The 27,435-nt window shown below is 34.8% G+C and overlaps 1 protein-coding gene across 3 annotated transcripts in view; it reads left to right on the top strand.

Annotated features, from left to right (window-relative positions):
* LOC116996510 (CUB and sushi domain-containing protein 3-like) overlaps nt 1-27,435 on the top strand; it is a 614,657-nt gene that overhangs the window by 374,865 nt on the left and 212,357 nt on the right. For all 3 annotated transcript variants that reach the window (XM_033060271.2, XM_033060262.2, XM_033060252.2), the window contains 4 exons: nt 3,005-3,220; nt 3,838-4,026; nt 13,002-13,171; nt 22,552-22,708. In XM_033060271.2, coding sequence (XP_032916162.1) covers nt 3,005-3,220; nt 3,838-4,026; nt 13,002-13,171; nt 22,552-22,708 — 732 coding nt within the window. The remainder of the gene's footprint in view (nt 1-3,004; nt 3,221-3,837; nt 4,027-13,001; nt 13,172-22,551; nt 22,709-27,435) is intronic.

Here is a 27,435-nt window from a genome sequence, read left to right as displayed (position 1 = left end):
TAGAGTTAAACCTTGAGTCTGATGTTTGAACAATACTCAGTGAAGCTCAACTGTGATTCATAGGAATTTCATTATTTTGGGTTACTATCATAAAATTTTCTTTGGCATTTCTGATTTTGTTGATTCAGTATACATGCATACATTAAAAGGGAGAAAATTAATTTGGAGTGCAGTAGAGGCAAGAAATATGAACTGAATTTTGGTCTTATTCTGCATATATATGTCACATGGGTTTTTAAACAGATCTTTTTATGTGAAATCAACACTACATCCTATATTAACTAAGTTAAAAAAACAAACAATCAAACAGATATTTAAGAATTTATTAATTCCAAAGCTAAATTTATATACATTAGTTCAAAAGATATGCAACCCAATCTCAATTCCAGAATTCTGTGTGTGATTTTTTGCCAATTTTTTTTTACACAAGCTGGGAGAATGAAAAGGATGATAAAAATAGATGAATGGCTTTCCTCATGTAATTAGTAAATTAGGAATTTTTAAAAGCCAGAATTAATCCTTTGGATTTTTTTTTTTTACCATAAACATAAAATAAAATCTCATCCAGTAATTTTTATCAGTGCTATTAAGTATTAATGTGTTTTTCTGGATCCAGAGGGATTATGTGATGTGGGTGGAGTTTAAAGAAGAGAAGGAGGTATCTACTTGAAAAAGCTGAATGGTTCTCCAGTCTCTTTAAAGGGAAGTAAAAGATAGAGGTCTCCAAGATCCAAGGTTTTTCTCTGATTGCTCCCATCTGTATGTCCGGCTGATGGCAAGACGAAACATGTGTTCCAAAGATGCCAATGTATACAACTGGTCACACAGTCTAACAAGGACATAAAAACACTGCAGCACTGAAACAGACATGCACACCACAGGCAACCAAATCCTGTTTCTCCACCCAGGCTGAGGGGAAAAGGAGTCTGTTAGAAGTGACACTCACATACGTACATGCATGTGCTCCTTCAACCTTCCATATTGTGATCCAGGAGCTGTGCACCAAATTCTACTCCTACCAGGTTCTGCCTGGTCTGTGAACAGTGGCCCTTTTTCCAGTTGTTTCCTGATCTCATCCTGTTCCCCAGACAATCCATGCTATTGTTCACTGGAGGTCACCCATGTGCTCACACTCTGGGCAGAAGTTACATTTGCACACTAGTCTGGAGCAGAGTTTAAAATAATAGAAGATAGGCTGTACTGGTTAGGTGCAGGAACTAGAGAGCCTTAACCTTCTCTCTTTTCCCACACTTTTTTTCACTCTTACCTAGCATGATCCCTTCCTTTATCTTCCTCTGGTCCAAAACATCTCACAAAACATTTTAAGGTTTCCAATTACCATTTAAAAAAAGAAAATCTCATCTTCAGTTTTACTTAATCTCACAAATTTCATCAAGTACTCCATGGTAAATTTCTAATTTACATGAGACCCAAGATAAAATTCTATTCCCATTATCATAAGTTACTAAGATTTAACTGCTTTAAGATTATAGGGATACATTTAATTTACCATCAGACGGAAACATAAGAATTCTGGTCTTTGTTAGTACTGCCACTTAACCGTGCTCATTCAATCTTATGCATGTGTGTATACCATTCATTACTTCTCTCATTTTCTGTCTTTCCTTCCTGTACTGAAAAGTCCTTTACCATGTTCGTAAACCAAGTGTCCTTGCATTCCAGATACCCATACAAGCTGTATTTCTTTGGTGTGATTGAGTTGCAATAACATAAATATTCAATGCTATTCAGACAACCTCGGGAATATTATTAAAAAAAAAAAAAAAAAAAAGAAAATAAATCACCACCCAAAGCAAACAACAACAAAAAACCCCCCAGAAACAGTAACAGGCTTACTGAGTAACAGTATTGGGGGCTTCTAATGCTGCACGTGAGGTCTATAAAAGATAACCTACAACAACTGAAGGGGCATGATGTTTCTATATTTAGGCAGCTGAGTCAAGCAGAGTATATCCAGCTTGCATTTTATTTCCCAGTTTGGGAAATTTGGGGCTAGTGTTGGCAGGGGTAGGGGGAGTGGTACAGTGTTGGGTCAGTAGGAAGGGGAACTATTTCTTTGGTTTTTGATTAAGTTATGTTTACTATTAAAAATTTGTTGACCATGAGGGTACCCAAAGGTCATTAATCTTCATCTGTTAATTTGCAACTACATTAATGGGTCATCCTAAGTATTACATCATCAGATATATTTGAAGAGACTGAATCATAACTTACATGAAAAAACTGAAAATGGTATTACACTAGAGGTATCCATAATAATTTAAACTACATAATGGATTTTTCTGTTTACTTTTCTTGGCATTTCAGTGCATTCTACCAAAATACCATGCTTTAACCCTTAGTTAAAAATGCAGGAGTGATTTAATTGTCTATCTTGGTCTTTAAGTCTTTTTATTGTTGCTATGTTCCAGGACATATCTTCCTTTCTAGATGTGAGATTTATATATGATGATATCATGAAATTATATTGACAAAAAGATGGTACTGTTGCCATATGTCACATCTTATTAAGAGACCACTCCTTTTTTTGGGAGGAATTGGTGCTGCTACTATATGTGTCATTAGAATTTAATATCATATATTTCATGATCTTTCACTGGTGTATTCAGGATATAAGGATACAGATGATAGTAAGAAATAAGGTTTATCTCTTTTATTCTGCCATTACCAGTTTGTATTTTTGAATATATGTAATTGTATCATTGTATTTTGCACAAAAATGGAAGCATATATCTTTGAATTCCGTTGATCAGATGTCCATATTTTTCAGCTAAAGGCAAGAGTTAAAGATGTTGTCAAAATAAAACCTGGTGCAAACATATTTTATTTCCAAAATCAGGACAGATGCTAATTTTTAATAAAATGGGGCTATCTTCATTTTCCAAAAGATGATTCATAATGCGATGCATGAATTTTAACCTTGGCTTGGTTACATGGATATTAAAAGGGTAAAATGTAAATATAATTCTACTTTTTCTAACAGGTGTGCAATTCACCTTCTACACGTTTCACTTGGAGGATCATCATGACTACTTACTAATAACAGAGAATGGCAGTTTCACACAACCATTGGCACGCCTGACGGGCTCAGAGCTTCCTTCACCAATCAATGCTGGTCTCTATGGAAATTTCAGAGCTCAGTTGCGGTTTATTTCAGATTTTTCAATATCCTATGAAGGATTTAATATTTCATTCTCAGGTAAGGAAATATCTGTAATACCTGGCTCCTGAAAAGTTTTGGGTTTTTTTTCTGTATGTTATATAGAGAAAAAAAGAACTGAAATTATTTTGATGAATATACATACTGAAAAAGTATATAAATTTTTTCCTAAGCACAATAATTTCAAAGCAAGTGAGCCTCTGTGCCTCTATAGAGGCAAAGGACACATTTATGCCATATCATAAATAAGATGGCACTTAACTGAAAGACATGTTACAGTATGGGGAGGAAACAGAACTAGTCTAATTTCAGTTACTGAAATTCCAGGTGAACTGAAGTGTCAATTATTTAGTTCTTGTTGTTAATTTTTAATTTTTTTTTTTTTATTTACTAGAGTTATTTATGGCTCTTACAATAATGACAAATCATGTTGTGTCATGCATCTTTAAAACATTGTGAATGTATTAATTTGCCTTACCTTTTAACATAATCTATCAATTTAACATTGACACAGTAATTCCATTTTTAAATCCATTACCTGTATTGATATTCAGGTGGAAATATACAGAAATTACTAGACTGCAACATTGCAGTCTGATTGCAGATGACTGGTAGAGAACGTGTTCTCACAGAAGCCGACTTGCTCTTGTTTTCAGAGTATAATCTTGAACCTTGTGAAGATCCTGGGATCCCACAATTTGGTAACAGAATAGGATTTAATTTTGGTGTTGGAGATATTCTGACATTCTCCTGTTCATCTGGATATCGTTTAGAAGGAGCTTCAGAGGTTATTTGTCTTGGCGGTGGACGACGAGTATGGAGTGCACCTCTGCCAAGGTGTGTGGGTACGTGGTCAGCTGCTTTCATTTGCTTGTATGTGTAGTCATTGTCCATGGACTTGCAGATTTAGAGCATGAAAAGCATGGTAATGCACCCCTTTTATATGTACTCTCATATTCTCCATATCTCCTTAGTTGATTTTCTTAACCTTTTAAAAATATATTTAGTATTATAAGTGGACTTCATAGTCTACACTTGAAAGTAATTCAAATTGAGGGCACAGTACTTACTCTACTAGTTCAGGTGTAAGGTATTTGAATTTTTGTCAATGCAAGCTTCCAAGAGGTACTTGTATTATAAAATTGTAGTTAGAGCACTTAGACCAGATTTATTTCATAAAACTAGGACCATATACAGGAGTACAGTCAACCTGGACATCCTATATAAGAACCATATCCTCAGAATATCCTTAAAACAGTTATTCTGGTTTTTAAATGGTAACCAAGATAATTGAGAAGAAACACTTTCTGATGATTCCTACTTAACACTCTCCACTCACTGTAGAGGTCGCTTATATATGTAACTTTGACTAGAAATTTAGCTTTAAATGGCTAATGAATGTTGATTGAACTGAATTCTTCCTAAATTATTTGAGTTTCAGTCCTGTTGAGAACTGTTAAAACAATAAGATCTCTAAAAGTAGGATAGTTACTTAAGTGTCTGCATTATTTTTATTTAAGAGTATATACTGCTGAAATTTATTAAAACCTATGTACTATATGAAAAAGTTTATACATAAAACATCTGTATCAGTGTGCGTTTAAAATATTTTTTCATATTAAATTGTTAGTAAAACATAAATGTCTTTCAGATGATTGCATAGTAACTATGGATTGATTATATGTTTCCTCTTATTTGTTGTGAGTTACAGTATCAACATTTTTAGGTTCAAACCACTCCTGTGCTTACTTCAGTATAAGGAAAATTATGAATTTAGCTTATGCAATATTTATGTATGTAGCTATAGAAGAGATGATTTAGAAACTGAGTCAGAGCAATGGATGAATAAAAGTTCATTTTCTGTTGGGATTGATGAATTTTTAACCATGAGAATAATAATGAATGTGTGCACAGTCAAGAAGACAGGTTAAATTTCAGTAATAAATTTCAGGAAGCATTAATATGAAATGAATCAGTAAATTACCAGCAAAAAGAAACTTCCACAACAGCATAAATGTAAAAAAAAAAAAAAAAAAAAAAAATCCTATATAGCTTTCATGACATAGAAAAATAATGTTTATATTTGTTTGTTTGTTGGGGGAGAAAGAGAAAAGTTGTAGCACAAGGTATAAGATGCAACACAAGAAATAAATTATTTTCTAGTCAACATGTTTTCTCCTTGCTTTTGAAAATAAAAGATAGTCTCAACTAGACTAATAAGCAACTTAATAAGCAATTTTCTCCTCATAAGTATCCAACCTTTTTCAATCTTGTGCTTAATTTATGTGTCATAATAATGAAATTCAAACACAACAGGACTCAAAAATTCCAGTTGATCACTTATATTAGACTCAAAATTTATGTATTGTTGCTGTTGTTCATGTTTGGCATTTTTTGTCAAAATGATTAATGATATGTAATCCTTCTGATATAATGTGCGCTTTCACATACATACAACATCAATTGAGAAACAACCACTGCTCATAGCATTTGTGTTCAGATTGTCAACACAAGAGCAAAATGCAAGGAAGACAGATAAAGCAGAAGTTTGGTGGAATGCCAAGCATCCCTGTCTAGATACAACAAAGGCCAATGTGTTGGGTTTTGAAACAGAGTAGTCAATCGTAATCAATTCTAAACCAAATAATTTGCCAGAAAATTAGAAACTGTCTTTCCTTTTCTTATTTAGAAAATGGATAAATACTTGTTATTTATTAATTAATGTTATTATTCAATATATAAAGATAGTATTTTTAAAAAGAAATTTACTTAAGAAATAAAAATTTGAAAATAGGAATTATTAAATGGAAAACTAGTGTTCAAATAGCAAACAATTATATTTTTATTGAATTTTTAAAGATGAATTTCTCAAATTATGGTATTATCTCAAATCAGTAGGGATTGACGTTGTGCTGAAGCAAATTTTATAATAAAATTTTTCTAAAAACATATGAAGATTTTCCATTTTTCTGTTCACCATATGATGCAGCACTTCTTGGGGATATCTGTAGTCATGGGTCAAGAATATTTTAATGGTAGCTGAAACTTTGGTGTGTTATCCACTCTGTGTTGACTAACAAATCTAAAACACACTCTTTATGAGTTACTACAAATTAACTACAACACAGTCAATAGAACAAGCTGTTAATAAATGGGTGTATCTAATGATGACAGAAAAAAAGTCCGTAATCTTTAAATTGCTTACTTTGGACTTTTCCATGGACAGTGAAAAGGAAGTCTTGTTTTGACTCTAAGTAGTAGATTCAAAAATACACACAAGTGAGTGTGAATTCGTGCTCACTTTTGACTTTATTAAAAGCAAACTAAGCTCTGGGTGGTTCTATGGAATCAACATTTCCTTCAATATGCTGGGGGTTTGTCTCCAGCTTGTAATACAGAGCAGAGAAATCGTCTTAAATTTGTAAATATGGAGCTGTTTTCATGGGGTTGTAGTACCTCTGAAATGTTCTGATGTGTTTGGAGTTCAGATGTCTTTGCCTAGTTGTCTTTATAATTTTCAATGCCATAGATAGCTTGCAAGAATTTCCCTGTAACTGTGTTGCAGATAGGAACAAACAAGAGCAATTATTATTGCTTCAAAGGGAAAAACAGTGACATAGATAAAATTAAACTTTTCTTATAATCAATAATGGAATGAAGATGATTAAAGATCTGTTAAAACACTACCATTCCTTAGTTTCATGATTTATTTTAATGCTATACTCAAGTGATAACCAAATGGAGTGTTCATATTCTGCACACCTTTCTTGGAATTGCTTTTCTTTTCAGTGAAGTTGTCCCTATTATGCCAGGATTTCTTATCTATTTTTTTTCTCTCTCTCTTGCCCTTTTCCAGTTTGTTTTTTCATTGTTTATAAGGCTGTCCAATAGCCAAATTGTATTACCTTTCACTATAACTGTCATGTTTGAATTTATAGACCCTAATTGTTTCTATGTCTGTGTAAAATAGTCTGTATAGTTTCCCAACCATGTCAAGTCTTTTCTTTTGGCTTTCTTAGTGCCATATGGTTTCTTTCCAGACTGTTGAACCTTCACTAGAAGACAATGACTTTAAAACTTCTTTCTTCTGTGCTACTTTCACTTTTTCTGTTCATTCTTCTCAGCAGGTCCTAAACAGTCTCCAATTCTGGATTCACAGATTTCTAAGGAACTATGCCCCTTGAAATTATAAAAATCAGGCAAAAATACATAAAATATCTACAGGCAAATTCATTAATTTCTGTAATGTTACATACTTTTTAGTACATGAATTTTTGCTGGTAGAGTTTTTTTGCCAAGATGTTCGCTGATATATTTTCTTTGCCAAGCTTTAGCTAAGGTGTGCTTTTCAAGGAACACTAAGAAATTTCAGAAATGTCTGAAAGGTTATATTGTATGAGAGAAAAAATTAATTCAGCATTGACTGGATATGCATAAATATAAAACCAAGGAAAGGAAGGTTCTACCACAGATACATCTGTAGTAAGTTCCCTGATTAGCAGGAGAACCATTAGCTACCCTCTGCACATCTTATTCTATATCCCATTAGTCTTGCTCCATCTGCATAGCTCTGTCCATTTCTGTGCATACAAAACATTAAAGATAAAGATTGCTTTTAATATATTTTGCTTTAAAAAATGTCCTTTTACTAGTTTTGAGATCTCTTTTAATATGTGGAATGTTTGGGCAGCATGAATTCTGAGTTTAAGGATTGTGATATAAATGTCATTGATTCATCTCAGAACAAATAAATCCTAAACTTTCTTCTGTTCATCAAAAGTAAATTTATTCCCTTAAATATTTCTTCCATCATTTGTGAGTATGTTATATGTCTGTTATTTTCTTCAGGGATAGAATTCCTGAAGAAAAACATAATACAGTCATTGAGATCTCACCATATGTTAGTATAATAGCATTATTGTGTGGTAAGATATTTTTAAATATTTGTTATGTATTTTAAGATTTTGCATCAAGCTTTAACTGTTCCCATTCCCCATGTGGAAATTTTTACTAAGTTCCAACACTTCCAAAAGTTCCTGAGTTACTTTGTGGAGGGGTTTCTTTGTTCATGTTTTGGGATATTTTAGTTGGTGTTGGGTTTTTTTTATAAGAATATTAAATTACTTTAAAGGAAAATCATGCACATTGGTAGTTTGAATTCTTCTAATATAGAATGTGAGTTTTTAAATACAATTTGCCTTGTTAATGTTAATGCAGAAGCTCATTTGCCATGTTATTTCTTCATCCTCCTTTGATTGGTTGCAATGCAGGAGCACATTGTTTAAAGTATATGGGACTCCTACCCATTCTTGTCAACTGGAGCAATCAGTTATGAAAAATAACATTAATAATGCAAGTAATTCTTTCTAAGAAAAAATTCTTTTGTATCTGGCCATTGGCCAATTGGCCATTGATGTAAAAATACGATCTTTTTGTAAAATTATTTTTAGGTCATAAATACAGGATCTTCCCAGATCTGGAAATACTGTCTTTCATTATAACATAAACAATGTAGTCATAGAACAGACAAAGTATATTGAAAATAAGTTTAATACACAGATAACCACAGGAATCTTTTGATGTTCAGACCAACTAGGATGTAGTTACCTGTATTGCAGATACATCATACTAAATTCTGTCAATCATTTGTGTCTATATGAAAGGAAGTCTTGTATTTTGGAACAACATAATATAAAAGGAAACCCCACTATTCTTACTGACTGAAGAAGACAATGTTCTTTTCACTTTTTTCATCAGCATAGAATTCCCTGTATTTAACCTGTCAGAATGTAAAAACTGCCTGGAAAACTTGTGATAACCTTATGACTCATGCTAGTCACAGAAAGAAAGCTTTAGTAGCAACTTAATCCTTTCAGAATTTCTGACTATCGTGTTTTACTGCCTTGTTTTGACAAGAGTCTATTTTCTGGTTTCTGCCAGCCTCCAGCTGAAGAGCTAGAAAGTCTGAAGACAAATGACTTAAGAAGGAACTCTTTGTTGAGCACTGAATTTAGATACAGTTTCTGAAGTAACTGTTTATTTACAATCTAGTACAGAGTGGTTTAAAGATAAAATCCTGTTTGGAATGCTTCTGCCTACTTGCCCAGTCAAGCTGTTGCATTGCCTAGTCTCCTAACCAAGAGATACCATCTTTTCAAAACACAGAATGCTAGATGTAACTCTTATCTTTTGATTCTAAAGGATTGCATTGAAGAAAACAATTTCACTCTGCCTGAATTTTGATCTGTAGGAGCACAATGGGGTTTTTGGATTGATATCTATTTATGGCAAGAATTTAATCAACTAAATTGTGATAAATATTGCAATGTTCTTTTTTTTTTTCCCTTCCTTTTTTTAATTTATGAGCAATTCAATTCATTGAAGAATTGGGTTCAAGTGGTTAAGTTACCTGAATAGATGCATTCCATTCCCTGGCTACAATCTCAATAACATTTCACTTGCTTACAGAATTTTAATACACTAATAAACAGCAGTTAAAATTCATCTGTTTTATTATGGTAAGGTGCAATGAACACACATTCGTGGCCAAAAGCATAACAGTCTTTTATTGTAGTTATCTTCCTATAGAAGTTTTTGCTTTTCATTATTTTTCCTTTGAGGTTTTTGATTATTTTCATTTCTAATACTGAAATGAATCTATTATTTCTGCCAGTCTGGAAACAGTAATTCACTTCTGTAATCCACTCACTGTTGCATCCTTCTACTTTATATTAGACTGAATTAAAGTCTTTGTGAAAATATATGTGGATGTGGAATATTTTTTCTTTCTTTTTTTTTTTTTTTTATACAAGAAATGTGTGTAGGACAGGTTCTAGGTTTCAGCTGAAACAAATAGAATTTTTTTAAAACCCCAAGACTTTATTAATAAAGCAGCCTGATTCTTATCCCAGTTGAACTGGGAATATTACTAAAATGAAACATTAATTCAATATTTGTAAGTTTTGATAACAGCTCTACATATGATTTAAAGAAGGTTACAGACTCTCTGATCCACTGTAATTTTTCCTTTACTTGTGAAGTACTGTTTTGTCATCTCTTTTCTCTCTTCTGTTTCCCTATTTACACATATTATCTTAATTTTATCCTGGTTTTCCTCTGAAGTGTGTATTTATCTCTCACTGACTGTAATGCCTGTTAAAATTATTTCCAAACACTTTGAAAAAATTGCATATATTTAATACTTGGGTTTATTTTAAACTTTAGAACTCCATCTACATTACTTTTTCCAGACACATTTTTGCTCAGCACTTAAATTCAAATAGAATGATTATGGTCTTTTTTAATCTTTGCTCTGCTATTACCATGAGAGAATAGAAAGAAACTCTAATTCCCATGAAGTTCCATGTAACTTTAAACAATATAACCCACCTGTTTGTGTTCATAGATAGGAGTGGAGATTCTCAGACAGAAATATCTATGCTGTATTTTGGAATGCCATCCAATATTAACTGTAGACCTTCCCAGTCTGATTTAGCACCTGTTCCAAAATATAATCCTAACTCCCCATTTTTGTCTGACCATGTGTTTGACGCTTTGGGGTTAGTTGTTCAGTTGTGATTTTTTAAGCCATAATTTGCACTGACAGAAGGCAAGGAGAGAAGACAGGAACTAACTGTTGATTTTTGAGAAGTGTACAAAAGAAGCAACTGTTGTAGGCTGGACTGTGTGCCTCCATGGAACTGTGATGATGCTATGGGAGAAATTCTATTATACTGTGGTTTTTGAGACTGCTTTTACTAAACTAGCTTTGTCTGCTAACACAAGATACAAAGAATCACAGAATGGTTTGGTTTGGAAAGAACCTTTGAAGATAGTGTGGTACGTCTGTTTGCCACAGGCAGGAACATTTTTTAATCAATCATGTTGCTCAAGCCCCATTCAACCTGATTTTGGACACTTCCAGGGATGGGACATCCACAACTTGGAACACAATATTCTCTCTCTAAATTCAGAAAATCATACTGATGAATATTATGACATGAAACATGATAAGATGATATCCTTTTTCTTAACAGAAAACTTAACGTGATTTAAAACACTAGTTAAAATGTCCTAACAGCTTACTGCTGTGTTCAGATTTTAAAAAATTGTTTTGAATTGTAGTTCTGACATTGCCCAGAGTTGTTGGATCCACTTAATACCATAATTACCTGGTGCCTTTTGGCTTTTATATCCCTCTGGAATGGGAAAAGAGTTCTCACAATCCTGAAATTACAATCATCTTACTCCTTTCTGTTGTAATTTGAAGTGACCTATGCATCTTTGAAATAGCAAATACCCGTTTATTTGAGAGTGCAATAAAAGGATAGATGTGATCATGTGGAATGGAAGGTTTTGCACTTCTTCTAGATTGTGTGTATCCAGCTGTTCCAGGACAAAATAATGCCACCTGAACTATTTGGGTACTTGCTCTATATTGCTGAATTAGATGTAGTCATCAAACATTTGTTCTTTGATCTGTGCCTGATTTGGCTTTCTGTGCAATATTTGCTTTAGCTGCATATAGAAAAGGTAGTTTATCAAGTTGGGGTGTTTTTGTCGCTGCTGATTTAATTTCATATACAAAGTATATATTTCAATGTGCTGAATGTTGCACAAACAAGTCTGGGGTGGAAATTATAATAATGTTAATAAAAAATAAAAACTTTTAGAATAGACACCATAGTTTACCTAAACATCTTTTCAAACCATTATGTTTACAATATACTTCTCTGTTTGCAGAACAACATTATTTATTCTGTAAAATTATGAATCAGTTAACTTCGCAGGTTAAAATAAATGAGATTCATTCTAACGAGAGTAGGTAAAATAAGTGGCAGGAATATTGAAATAAACCTGAAAATAAACATAAACCCAGAAAATTTAGTGTTAAATTTAAAATTAATCTAAATCCGTTAAAAAGAGAGGAAATACTCTTGTACTTGCACTATAATGACCACATATCAAGATTAAATAAAAAGGAGAGCAAAGAATTGGAGTAGTTTCTCAGTGTCTATTTAAAATATATGATAACTACATGCTAAAATAACTTGTTTATATAGTCCAATACATGATAGGAAGTGAGTTTGTTAATAATGCCTAATGAAGCCATTGCCACAAGTGTTTATGTTTGGGTGATTAAATGAATTACCAGAGTCTTGAATTATAAGGTTTACTTCTTGAAACAACTGTATTACTTGAAAATAATTAAATTTGGTTTCCTTCCTCCCTGAGAGTTATGGTTTTCTTTTATTTTTGTGTTTGAATTTTTTTCTCTGTTCATCTGTTATAACATATTATTTTCCAATTGTAATTTATGCCATTGACTATATTGGTTATCTTGGTTAAATAATACCAGAGGAAAAAATATCTTTTTTTTTTTTCATGAATCTATGTGAAAATGTATGTATCTTCACATGTATGTGTATTTGTTCATGTGCATGTATATATAAATAAATACTCATATAAATTTATAGAATTCTTCTAATTTAATTTAATTTGCATGTGTATGAATTTCAATGTTGGATAAATTAAAACAAAAGTCAAGGAAGATCCTATAAAACAATATGATTATGAAATGTGTCATTAATATGATTTTAACTCACAGTGGGTTTTGACATATTTTTATTAAAGCGTTGCAATTAAAAAATATTCTTGTAGCCTCCAATCACTGTCATGATCATGTACTTCAAAATAGATTTTGGTATTAACAAACATAGGTAATATTGAGCAAGGTTACATTAACATTACCATCATCATCATTACTAAAAATATGTATGTGTTCTATTAACATTTTATTTTTTATTTTTTTTAATTTCAGCTGAATGTGGAGCCTCCACGACAAATAATGAAGGAATCTTATTGTCCCCCAATTATCCTCTTAACTATGAAAACAACCATGAATGTATTTATAGCATTCAGGTACAAGCAGGGAAAGGAATCAATATTTCAGCCAGAACATTTCACTTAGCCCAAGGAGATGTGCTTAAGGTATGTAATCATGCGATTCATTTGTTATTTCTGAACTTCTAGTACCTCCCCTCATTGGGGTTTATCTATCTGCAATAGTACAGAACTAGGTAAGTGGATATAAAGCATCTGTTACAAAATATCTTTATAAACCATTTCCATTTTTAAGTTAAAAATTAGACATCCTCAGGTGCCTCCGTAATCTGTTTCATAAAACATGTTTTTCTGATCAGAGATAATTTAAAAAGAGGTCCAAATAATGAAACAAATATTGCCTTAATAGTTATTTGTATTTCAGTTTTTGTTAAATATTCGTCAATTACATCTTTTGATTTTTTAACTTTCTCAGTATCTTCATAACTTGAACTATGATCTAAATATAATAAAACATAACACCCATAACTTTAATTTAGCACAGTCTACATACTGCCTTTTGTCCATGAGTTTTACACTTTAAATTACTTTAACCTGGTGTACATTGAAAAAAGAAACAATAAAGAGGAAAGAAGGATACTAGAACCTACCACAGTTTTGTATAATTATTTCCCCCAATCTTTGATATGTTCATAGATTTTGTTACTGTATTCCAAAAAGTATAATTCCAGATGCATGTATTATTCAGCCAAATAAACATTTAAAGCTGATGTTGATCAGGGTGTATTTTCTCAAATACCATCCTCATAGCACACCACTGCAATAAGGTAGCTGTGATTAAATAATTGTCAAATTGTTCAGAACACATAATATACAGTAATTTCACGATTATAAGCTGCACCATTTTGACTAAAATTTTGCTCCCACTCTGGAAACACAACATAAACTCAGGAGCGGCTAATATGTGAAAAATTTTCTGAAATTTTCAACCCCAGAAGTGCCAGCCAGGGTGCCGAGCTGAGCATCTGCCAGTAAAACCCGGCATTTTGCGATTGTTACAAATTGGTTACTGTGTTGCACGGCAGATGCAGGCAGGCTCTGTGCTGGCAGCACAGGGGGAGGGAGGCGGGGGCTCCATGCTGCCATCCCCACGGCCCGGGGGGGGCTCCAGTCCCCGCCTGCCGCCGCTGCCGCAGGAGCAGGCAGGCTCCGCCCCCGCCTGCTGCCACAGGAGCAGGGGGACTCCTTCCCCTCCTGCCGCCGCAGGTGCAGGCGGGCTCTGTCCCTGCCTGCCACCGTGGGGCAGCGCCAGGCCTGGGCGAGCGAGCCCGGTACAGCAGTGGCTGGCCCCGAACGGCCCCACCAAACTGGGCCACCCGACCCCGTCGGCAACCCCGTGCCCACACGGCCCAAGCCGAGCCAGTATACCCCGCAATCCCGTGATTCTGTTGCTACTTGGCAGGTCCTCACTGTGAACGACAGAGCGGCTTATAATCAGGTGCGGCTTATTTATGGACAAAGAATGAAATCTTGCCAACACCCAGAGATGCGGCTTATAGTCAGTGTGGCTTGTAATCGTGAAATTACTGTAATTACATTTGCTTCTGTGAAATCAAAGGAAGAAGAGGTACCATGGCAAACATGTTTGATTTTAAAATCTTTTTCTGCCATATTCTTCCATGTACTTATTAAATGAGAAGGCTTATGAAAATATGTATTCCTAAGGAAAAACTGTGATTCATACTGGGGTTTATCCCATCAACTGTGCATTAGGAAAGGTTTTCTCTCATTACTTGTCAGATATAAGCATTTCCAAATGGGACTAATTATACCTGAAGTATAAGCAGACCTAAAAAAGTAATGTAAATTGAAATCAGGCATCAAAAAGAAAATCAACTGCTTTTAGATAAAAAAAAAGAAATTATGCTCTTCTTAAAGCAAAACAGAAGCAAAGAAAAATGAACTAAAGGCTGCTAGATACCCAGAATGCTCGTGTGTGTTTATTTTATATTGAAATTGTTGCTTATTTGAGAGCCAAGTGGATGCCCTTTAATTGTTACAATTATTAATTTTGAAATATTTAGTCTGAAATCTGTTTAGTATTTATTAAAATGTAAGTAGTATGAAAAAAACCTCAAACCAACAAATGAACCAACCAAATCAGTTGTTCAAGTAACTGTTAGCCAGTAAAAGAACATACATGAATTTTTTCTCAAGATTTTTTTTGATTGAAACCATTCAATTCTATTATCTTAATTTAAAAGACCACTGTGGGAAGGGAGCTACAGTTATCTACAGTTGGATACATATAAAGGAATATGAAAATAAAAAAAAAAAGTCAAGTTTTTTCTCCTTTTACTTTCTTAATCATTTACTGTACATATTTGAAAAGATCTAATAATTTATGACTTTTCAAGTGACATTTGAACCATATAAATTTCAGATGTTTAACTAGATAATCTTAACTCAAAGACTTAGAGAAGAAAATTCTGCTTTAATACTACTACTCAATTAATGTGAAATTAAGAGTAATGTAAAATCAATTATAAATTGAGGAAGGCCACCTCTCAACTGTAAATGCCAGTGGCAGAAATATTTGCTGTATATTGTAGAAGTGTTTTTTAAAAGAAACTAGTGTTACGTAATTAGTGTGTTTTTCAAGTCAGCAACCTTGAATTATAAGGAGCCAAAGTTCCTCCCTAGTAAAAAAAATCCAAAACAAACTATAAGGAGCATTCTTGATTATGATTGTCACTTTTTTCAGTCTATCTAACATCAGAGAAAAACAGAGACACTCACCCTTTGCAATTGTGGGACGAAATATCTGTGGAACCCACCGTGTTTTTCCTACCTTCTATCTTAGATGAAATTCCCACAAACTTTCTTAATTCTACCACACTCTCTTTTCATGTGCTCATTTGATAAAGAAAAATTCTTCAGGAATTCTTCAGTCACACATTCCGAAACTTTTCTCTCAGAATCAGTTCTGGTTTTTGTCAATCCCTTTCTATGATCCTATTCTACTTTGAAAAGGGGAATAGACTGCCTACTTTGCCTGTTTTGCTGATTGTGGAGAACAACCTTTCGGCTACAGGAATAGAGTATTAGGGTTATATTTTGGTTTTAAATTAATCATTAATAGTCAACAAATGCTTTTAACCTAATATGTATCACTACTTTGTTACTGGAAGTTAAACTTAATTTTAAAAAAATAAAATTCATCCTGTCTTCAAAACAGCCAAGTGACATATAGTTCCCAGTCAGGTATGAATGGGGGATCAAGATACTTAAAACACCAGCTTCTAGAGGGTTCTTCCTTCCCCAAACACAAACTAAGCAACTTCATAGTATTTCATGGTTAAAGCTCAGGTTTTTAGTGACAAACTTTGCTTGGATAAGCTATTTCTTTTCCTCAGAAGCTAGAGATGAAAATGCTGGCAAAGAAGTTAGTAATGTACTTGGTGTTACTTTTTCTTGCAGCTAGAATTTTTAGATCACTAGAGGTGTGCAGCTAAAATTCCATTCAAAGTCTGAATAGTCTGAATATTCTAATAAAATTTTGACAAGTTCTTTAATGAAGCCATGAGGTTTGCTGCTTGCCATGTGGATTAACTGAGCATGGATGACGTTTATATCTGACAAGCACTGTGATTCAAACAATGAAACAGCTGCCCTGGGAGTGCAGCATTAGAGAGAAACAGCATATTTAACACCAGTAAATCACCACCCTTACTATTACTCCAGGGGCAGAGAAGGAGGAGTTCCCTTTTATCAATTCTGAGCTGGTACAGAAAAGAGGTTTCAGAGCATATAATTTGTTTTTAATTTGTTTCATTTAGTACGCAGTTCTCTTGTTCTTCTTTCAATGTTACTGCTCAGATTACTTACATTAATGGTGTAGTTATTTTTGAGTTTTATCAGAAGCTGTAAGAAATACATAGATATCTCTACTTTTTTGTGTGTGTATGTGTGTGTAAGAATCTGTCTTGAAAGTATCATATCTTGATGTAATATTTATGAAAGTTAAGACATATGAAGAATTTAAGATTTGAGCAATCACTACATGCCAATCCATTTAATATTAATCTCAGAAACACTGTAACTTTTCTTTACAATTTTACTGATAATTGTGTTTGTACACTATATTTCAATACTTTTAGAGTAAAATATCTATGTGGGAGGCAAAGATAAATAATGCATTTTTACCAAAGTATGAAAATATTTCTATCTGGTTTTTTTTCCCTGATTTTATCTCCATCCAGCAATTTTTCTCATTAGCTCTCTAGTCTCTGCTAGCTGCAAGCAAGTCCTTGAGATATATACAGAAAGAACAGAGTTATCATTGTTCTGCTTGCCTGAATAGTCCATTGATAGTGGTGAACGTGTTATTTGTTGAAATTTGTTGAATGTTGAAAATATTCTTTTATATCAAGGATATTTTAACATACTTTTTAATTTACAGGGAAAAAGGCATTTTTGTTAAAATTGAAACTTGGGCATGGCTAATATGATTGGTATCTTTATTTTCAGTAGATTCCAGCATAAATGAAAATGTACCTATACATGGTACTAATTAATGGGTAATGTTTAAATAAAAAAATTAAACCACCTCCAAAAATTCTGTGGACAGGTTTAATTGAGTAAACCAAAAATGAAAGAGACAGGAACACTGAATATGAAAAGGTTCTTTTTTTCTCTTTTGTAGTACATTATATACAGTAATTTCACGAATACAAGCCGCACCATTTTGACTAAAATTTTGCTCCCACACTGGAAATGCGGCTTACACTCAGGGGCGGCTAATATGTGAATAATTTTCTGGCATTTCCAACCCCAAAAGTGCAAACCGAGGTGCTGAGCCGAACACCGACCAGTAAAACCTGGGTTTACGTGATTGTTACAAATTGGTTACTCTGTTGCGCAGCAGGTGGAGCTGGGATGCCTGCTGGCAGCGCAGGAGGGGGAGGGAGGCAGGGGAACTCCCTCCTTCCCTCCTCTCCCGCAGCCTGGGGGAGGCAGGGGGCTCCCTTCTGCCTGCCACCGCGGGAGTGGGGGCGTTCCTTCCGCTCCTGCTGCCGCCACCGTGGGTGCCAGTGGGCTCTGTGCCCCTCCTGCCACCGTGGGGCAGCGCCGGACCAGGGTGAGCGAGCTCAGAGGCAGTGACCGGCCCCGATCAGCCCCGCCAAGCGGCAGCGCCGAGCTGGGCCACCCCAAGTGGGCCAAGCCCTCACGGCCCGAGCCGAGCCAGTAAACCTCCGACCCCACGATTCTGTTACTATTTGGCAACTTTGTTGCATGCAGGTCCTTGCTGCAAACGACAGAGTGGCTTATAATTGGGTGCGGCTTGTGTATGGACAAAGAACGAAATGTTTGCCAACACCTGGCGATGCGGCTTATAGTCAGTGCGGCTTGTAATCATGAAATTACTGTACTTGGCTGTATGTAGCATGAGAACATGAGATGTGGTAGGTGGTATTGCACCTATGTGGAAAAATTGACATAAGAATTATTTTTAATAATGTTATAAAACAATCTTTTTCCTTCTACTAAAGCACTCACTGCAGCAACAGGCAGGTAACAGCGTGTCAACAAACAGAACTGGCACTCAGGGCTCTCTTTGGCTGTGCTAGGCTCAGCACTTTATGCTCCTGGCAAATACGGAGGATTCAGTCTTACTGTGTTTGTTCATTGTCTCCTCTGTGGGCCAGATTTTAAAGGTGTGCACATGATTCTGTTTTTGAGGGTTTTAGGCAAAGACTTTGAAGGGATGTGATGCTTGGACCTTTTTGCTTGTTTCTTAAGAATCTTCATGTTTATAATAATAATACATTAAGCAATATCATCCTGAATATAGGACTGAGAAAAAGGTAATAAATGTAAGGGACAACCATCCCCCCTCACCCCCCCAAACATATGGACCCTTTTCTGTCTTTATATTAGTGCTTCTATTCACATATGATATACATTTGACAGGGTGTTGACAGCCTCAGTTCTGAGCTGCTGATTTTATGTTATCTCTTCTCTTTATGAAGGAACAGATCTTCATATCCATATGCCTTTTATATTTCAATGGAAAATCTCAAAAAGAGCTTGATTAAAATGCACAAATTTTATACATTCACTTATGATACTCCCTTGCTAAAATTTTGTTAAGTTAAATAAATTAGCAGAAAAAAGGGCACTAATTTCCATTTAAAATTTGTTGATAATGGAGCCATTTAAGAGGTTAGCAAGTTTTATTTGCCCTCTAATTGTACATGCAAACAGCACTTCCTTCAAAAATTGAATATAACATCTATTAGTTCAAATATTTAGGTAGAGTGTTCACTATTAGCGTTCTTCGCTATAACATTTCAACATATTATTGTGGTATGAAGGACATTTAAAAAAAATTCTGTGCCTTTGCTTTTTCTCTATGAATTAATCACTTAAAATTTGGGCCATTAAATACCTAATAAAGGCGGACCTCTGTTTTACAAATAGTTTGTTACTGGCATATCCTGGCATTATCCAGTCATGAATCATTTATATTTGAATTAATGTTACAGGATGACTTTAAGAAAAATATATTCAACCAAATAGTATTTTTATAATGATTATTCTTGGATTTATCTTTAGCACCCAAGTGACATAAATCCAGATGTGCTGGAAAGTCCTATAAGAAAGTAAATTTATGTGTTAAAAGTAAGATAATCATGCTACCTTAATTAGCATATAATATTGCCTTCCAAAAATAAGAAGCTGAATTACTAACTCATTCAAAATATTTAGCACCCACCTAGTTTAACAAGGTTAGACAGAAAATGTTGGTTCTGCAAATCTCATAAGAGTCTGCTACCACTCTATTGGGAAGCTAAATTGCATCATATAAATGATTCTATAAATTTCCATTTTTTCCTATTAACTCAACTGCAGCAGAAAAATGAAAATGTGATCTAAATTGAGAGTTTCACTAGAAAACATGCATTCATTTATTGTCCTAAGGGAGACCCCAGTGTCTTAAGAAGGGTACTTTGAATGCCTGAAAGACAGCAATCAAAAGAAAAAATAATTCAATTTAGTGTTCAGATGAATCAAAATCCTGCCTCAGCCAAATGCACTTCTCCTACTCAAATGAATCAGTTTCAGAAGTGTTAGATGTTTTAAATTCTATTCCTTCATAGAAATTATATAGGTTTAAAAATATTATACAGTGTGACACCTAGTTAGCCCATGAAATAGCATGAATATTAACTAATGAGAGATGTCAGTAGACTAATGTGAAAGATTTAATATGGTAGAACATCTGAAAAAATTGGCAATAAATTATATGTGTGGGGAAATTCTAATGTGAAGAAAATCAGTATCATGGCACAGCTTATTTGAAGTTTTGGTGAGACATTGAAATGGTTGGTATATTGGTAGAGTTGGTTATTACCATCTTCTTTTGGTTAAGTATTAGCTATACACAGATAGCAGGAAATGGTTTCCTCTTGTATAGTTTTTAAAAATAAAATTCATCTAGATGCTTTGTAATATTAATTATAAGTGGATTCAAGCTGGGTTTTGTTTAAGAGTGTCATGATGTAAATATTTCTGCTGGATAGCAGTAGTTCCCTGAAATGGATATTTTCCTTTCAGTTTCTAAAACAAAACTAAGTGCATTTCAGAATTAATTTTCTGGATTGGGTGGGGTTTTTGCTTGGTTTTGGTTTGCTGTTTCTTGTTTTGGGGTTAGTTTTCAGATTATTTTTTTTTTCTGGCTTGATTACTGATCTCACTATAGTTTAAAGGAGTTTATATTGACATTATTTTTTAGTTGATATGGATTAATTGCACTTTTTATTATTTTCTGATTTCTTACTTCCAGATGAGGATATTAGCTTTTAAATTTAAGTTTGCTTGGAATTTATTTACAGTAATTTCATGATTATAAGCCGCACTTCTGGGTGTTGGCAACTTTTCATTTTTTGTCCATATATAAACCGCACCGGATTATAAACCACACTTTCTTTTGCAGCGAGGATGCGCGTGCAACTTTCACAAAGTTACCAGTTAGTAACAGAATTGCAGGATTGCGGGGTTTACTGGCTCAGCTCAGGACTGGGCAGGCTCCGGCTCAGCTCGGGGCTGCTGCGGGCTCGCACTTCTGGGTTGGCAAATTTCTGAACTTCGTTCATATATTGGCCTCACCTGATTATAAGCCGCACTTCTGGGTTCGGACCAAAATTTTAGTCAAAATGGTGCAGCTTATAATCGTGAAATTACTGTACTTGTGTCAGTAAAAACCAAGGAATTATGTCATCTTGTTTGGCATTTTAAACTCCTGTATAATTATTTGCTCATTACAGATAGCTAGAAGTCACTTATTTGTTTTATTTCAGCATATTGTTAAATTTAAACTATTAGTTATTAACAGAGACATAAGGATTTCTAGGAAATGGGAATTAGATGTGCAACTCATTCTTACAGATAGGGATCAGGCACAATACTTCACATTTACTATGCTACCTTACTGCTTTTGCTGGTGTATTTGTTTTGATTTCTTTCTGATGAAGATTCCTGCCTAAAAATGCAAACTTTAATTACATTTGTAATTAATAGGATTAAAATAGAATTTAGAACTGCAGACAATTCAGTATATTTTAATAAGTCTTTACCATTTATGATTTATTGCAACTTTAGAATTATTCACAGGTAAATTTACTGATTTGCAAGTGAATTTTTTTCAATAAACCACAAATCAATCAAAGTTTTACTTATTATAGAAATCACTAAATAAATCCTGCATGAAATAATGTTTGGGTGAGCAATTGTAGCTAAATTATAGGAAGTTTTTTTAGGAATTACAAGAATACAAAAATCTGTGATGTTTTAAAACAATCAGATTTGTAGGAAAAATTCCCGAGAATTATTAGAGTATTGTTCTACATATTTAGTATTCTGATAGATGGAAAAAAACAACACTTGAAGAAAAATAAATAATAAAAAAGTGGTACTATAATTTACATATAGATTACAATACTCTTTCAACTTACAGAAGGAGCTGTAAATTTATTTCCTAGTCTCCTTTTACTTCACAGTTATATTTTAACCTGTCTTCACAGGATGAAAAGCCACCCTGAGTTTATTTAAGAGGCCGAAGTTGGGGATATATGAGATTTTTTGTTGTGCCACCTCAGACTTGAGGCAGATACACATTATAGGTGTTTGCTGATAGGTTGTGATAAGCATTACAATACTGACAGTGAAAGGGAAAACACAGAGATCTAAAAAACCTGAGCTGATACGGCACCTCTGCCCCCTTCTGCTGTTATATAAAAAAGGAATTGACATATTTTGAACTGCATTTGAGAATTCACCACCCCTGAGTCAGCTTAAGTCAAGAGAGGCAAATAGTATATCTAAATAGTGCTTCAGGTTGACTGGCAATAGATCTCCCTTGACAGAGCTGTTCTTCCTCTTAAGGTAAATGTACAGAATTGTTTTGTGAGTAAAAGATATCTTCTTTTCTTTCTTCATAACTGTAAAACGCACATTTTTTACAGATCTATGATGGCAAAGACAACACTGCTCACCTGCTGGGAGCATACACTGGGGCATCATTAAGAGGCCTGACACTAAGTAGCACTTCAAATCATTTATGGTTGGAATTTAACTCGGACATAGAGGGCACTGATGAAGGTTTTCAACTTGTGTATACCAGTAAGTATTTGTGAAAACAGTAGGAATAGATTTACGCTTTTAAAGAAATGAAAATCTTTCACTCATAAGATGAAAATGCAGTTAAATGATAATTATGGAAGAAATGGACAGCAAATCACTCATCAAAATAATATACATTCATTGCTGTACCTCAAAAAACCCAAAACATATAGCATGCTGAAACTTGGCTTTGATGTTTGATCTATTACATAAATCACTGTCGTTTTTCTAGAGGGGTATTTTTCAGTTTTGGAATGCATAAATAAAAAGAGGGTACATTTCGGATAAATTTTAGCACATAAAAATATTTAAGTATGTGAATAGTTAAAAAAATTCAACCAAAAAGCATTGCTTCATGAAGGTAAGTCATAAGTGAAGAAAATTCTCCTTTTTAAGACACATCTCTGATAGTTACTTTGCTTTTGTTTCTGAGCTTGTATTATTGTTTAGAATAATCCAATTCAGAACCGAAATGATAAAGAAAGGTTCCTAACAAAGCCTATATATGGACTTACACTATAAAGATGAGTGAAAAATGTTCTTGCTCTCTGGCTTAGAGGGTATATAGAAGAAGCTATATACATCTGAAAATTGTAACACATGACTATTGACATGTAGTGTTATATGACTTTTTTAGTGTATAATTTTTTCACCATCACTGAATTATTGTGTAGAATTAATTTTTATCAATCAGGACAGTGTTATAAGGTAATTCTGCAACATAGCTATCAACATCGTTTTTTAGTCCTTGTGCTCAAATCATTCATTTTTCACCTGTTCAGAAATTGTTCATTTAAAAGTTCGACATAATGTTTTTAAAAAGTAATTCTAATAAAAAATTGCATAATTATTTCCAAATGAAAGAAAAATATTTCAAAATAATGTAAGAATATGTAATTATTTTTCAGATGAAAGTTACATAATTATATTCTGTAATAGCAAGTGTTACAATAGGACTGTACCCTATGATTAAAGATAGGACTTTCTGTGCTGTGTTACTGTGTAAGTGTCAAGGAATTTAATTTTTATTATTTATACAGGTACAACCAAACCAAGCACTTGAACCTGATCAGTAACATTTTCTGTCTTCTGAGACATTCATGTAAGAGTACAATTTCCTAGCCTGAAGAATTCTTAGCCTGAACAGTGATGAATCTTCTTTTGTTGATAGTGGTAGAATTGGAAGAAAAAAATTACAGTAATTTCACGATTATAAGCTGCACCATTTTGACTAAAATTCTGGTCCAAACCCAAAGCGCGGCTTATAATCAGGTGTGTCTTATATACGGACAAAGAATGAAAAGTTGCTGTTTTAGTTTGGAGGACAGGTGTCTGCTGAGAAAGGCAGGAGCTTCTCTTTGAAATGTAGAATGTAAACCCCCTCCCTCCAAATTATTAGAATTTTGAAATCAAGGGGCTTTCAGGTAAAAATATGGGAATTAGGAATAACAGTTCTTTTCTAGGGAAATTAAAATAGAAATACAGTACTACAAAGAAACAAACTGCAAACCTTGACAAAGTCAGAGTGCAACCTGACACTCGATCAGGCAGGGTGTTGGTAGCAGTCCTATTAAATGGTGGCTGGATCCTCCTGCAGTGACAGATGTGGCTCAGTTGGAGCAGTGCTCCTGTACAAGGTGCAGTTTCCCTCTAAAGGTCCAGTGGTGATGTGGAGAAATCCAGTTTTCCTCTGGAGTCCAGTGGAGAAAGGGGCTCCCTTAGTGTCCCAAAACCTCTGTTTTTATTTTGGTAAGAAACGTTGGGCTCTTCCCCCTGGCTGGAGCAACTTCCAATGGGATGAAGTAATTTTATCAGTCACACAGTGGGACTCAATGGACCATTAGCAGAAAATGGCTCGCTGGAGGAAGGATGAGTTGTGAAAAGATAAAGAACAATGCCCTGCCTGGTTTCAATGGATGGCCCATTAGCATAATATCTCCCATTGAGATAAGGATCACTGCCCTCACCCTCAAGAGATGGTGATAGAACAGATACCTTTTATCACACTCTGTATTGTAACGGCTTATAATCAGGTGCGGCTTATGTATGGACAAAGAATGAAAAGTTGCCGATACCCAGAAGTGCGGCTTATACTCAGTGCGGCTTATAATAGTGAAATTACTGTAAGTCCAGAAGAAGGGCACAAAGATGATCAGAGGCCTGGAGCACCTCTCCTATGAAGAAAGGCTGAGAGATTTGGGGCTGTTCATCCTGGAATAAAGAAGGCTCTTATAGGACCTTCCAGTGCATAAAGAGAGCCTACAAGAAAGGTGGAGAGAGACTCTTTGCAAGAACGTGTGATAATAGGACAAGGGGTACTGGGCTTAAACTGAAGAGGGCACATTTAGGCTGGATACAAGGAAGAGCTGGGTCTGAGCTCTGTCTGGGTGGATCCATAACCAGGAGAGGTGGTGCAGGCCTCCCAGTCAGAGCTGCAGCCTTTGCTCAGAGGAGTGCCCACCATTCTGCCTTGAGGGTCAGGTTGTATGATGAGCTGTGCAGATGGTCATTAACCAGTGCCCCTTTGAGTTACGAGGATTTCAAGTCTCTCTACTGGCCAGTGGAAGCTTCGAGGTGTTCTTTTGAAGAGGTGTTCTCGCTGTGTGCTGTCCTGCACAAACTGCCCCACCATGCCCTGGCTGAGGCACCACAACCTCTGCTGCTCAGGTCACACACAGTTAGGGCAGCAAAAATGCTGCTAGTTCCCATGGCTAGGCAATGGAGTTACATGTTCATGCTCTAAAGGAAGGTGATTAATTAAAAAGTTCAATTTTTGTCTGTGTCTGTAAGGAGGCTATCCAGAAATGAGGACATGTCAGTGATCAAGGTAGATTTGAACTTCTTTTCACAGTATGGTCAGAAGTCTTCTTAGAAGACAGGAAATTCTAGCTGGTCAATAAGTGTCCACACCAGCATAATCAAAAATGGTTCTTCATTTGGGACTCACTTTCATGTCTTTCAGAGCTTCTGCAGCATATACTATACTAAGAAACAATAGTTTAGGAATGAGAAAAGTTCTGCTCAGGGGTTATGGAGGCTGAGATATACTTGGTCACACATGAAATGAGCTGAAGGAAGATCCAGAAAGATACAGCATTTGATATACTTTTTTTTTTTCAATCTAGCTGAGCAGCTTTATCCAACATTTACAATGCATTTACGAGTATTTTGCCTGTAAAAATAAAATAAAAAACTTTTTTTTTAAATCAAGGATAGTAATGTAGCATCTGAGGAGAGATTGTGAAAGGCTACCAACTGTTGACCAGATGGACAGATACTGTGTGAATGATTTGTTGAACAAAGCAGACTTGAAAACCCCTCAATTTCTTCCCGTATTACCTATGTATAGGAATAACAAGCTGATACAAAGGCTCTTTTTTTTGCCTACACACATTCTAAGCCACATTATATTGGTTAAATTATTTGCTTTTGAACAAAGTGACATTTGAAGTTACTTCTCAGAAAGTATCAGAAAATTTGATTTGGAATAGAAATTTTTTCTCCCAAATTGTGGTTTATACAGTTTTCCCATAACTTAGTATATCTTCCCGCTTCTATGTAATTGTTGTGGGTTGGCAAGGTTTAGAAATTTTTCCTATTATTATGTTAAGCTAGCCGGGATGGCTCTCCTATTAGCCGTTAAGAGCTGGAGACAAAGGACTAGCTGAAGCAAGCTGATGGCCCCATTAGGGAAAGGTGGAGTCCTGCTTTTGTTTTCGGCAAGTAAGAGGACACTGGGGGTAGGAGAACTCTTACAGCTCGCCGGCCGAACTCGAGGAGAGAGGTTCCTTTTCTCCTGTTGGGATCAGGCTTCTTGGATTTGGACTGCTAAAGCTTCCTGCTTCCTCTGAACAACTGGGAACTGGGACGCCCACGGTGAGCAGAGCTCCTTCCTCACCCTTTTCTTCCACCTGGGACGGTGAGGCCATCTGGCCCCCTCCCCTGCCCCTGCAGCAGCCGCGACTGGGAAACCGCCCGCCCTGGTCCATCGGAGAGCCATCGGTGACTGAAAAAGGGACTGGGACTGAATTCTGTTCTATTCTGTCAATGTTTTTTTTTTCTTTCGTATAGCTGATGCTGTTTTTGTTTGTCTTATAAATATATCAGTAAAGAACTGTTATTCCCAACCTATACCCTTTTTTTGTGCCTGCGAGTTCCTGAATTTCCTTTTCCTGGTAATACCATCCCTTTAAACTGGGACAGTAATGCACTGTAATTTTGTTTTCTTCTTACTTCACGTCTCTTTGGTCTCAAAATGTCCAAATTGTTTGGCTGAAATTCTCTATGTAATCATTATCATTGATTCCTGCATGTGATTCTTAAATTTATGAACTACTGAACAGAAAATTAGGGTAGGGATTGATGAAAATAGCAGTTTTTCTTTGGTGTCACAGGTGCTATTGTGTTGCTGTTGTTACTGTACAAAATAATGAGAAATCTACTGTTAAGTTTTGTTTATGAGCCTTTAAATGTCTATTCACGAGTAAATGGACAGTCCCTTTAGCTACCAGATTATAATTCATCATAACATTTTAAAACTTATTGATAATGATAATGGATGTTTTCTGTCCTTAATTGAACTCTTAGGAAAATTGAATTTATTACACAGCTTGGTCATGCTCTAAGAAAGGTTATAGGCAATTATCCTACTTAGAAGAAATCCTAAAGATGCTATTATATGTAGTTTGAAAAAAATTGATTTCCACTGAAAACCAGAAAATCTGAAT

Source organism: Catharus ustulatus, chromosome 1 (genome assembly GCF_009819885.2).
Source record: "Catharus ustulatus isolate bCatUst1 chromosome 1, bCatUst1.pri.v2, whole genome shotgun sequence".
Taxonomy (NCBI): Eukaryota; Metazoa; Chordata; class Aves; order Passeriformes; family Turdidae; genus Catharus; species Catharus ustulatus.
The sequence above is the reverse complement of the archived record's forward strand: the minus strand, read 5'-3'. Positions and strand labels throughout refer to the sequence as shown.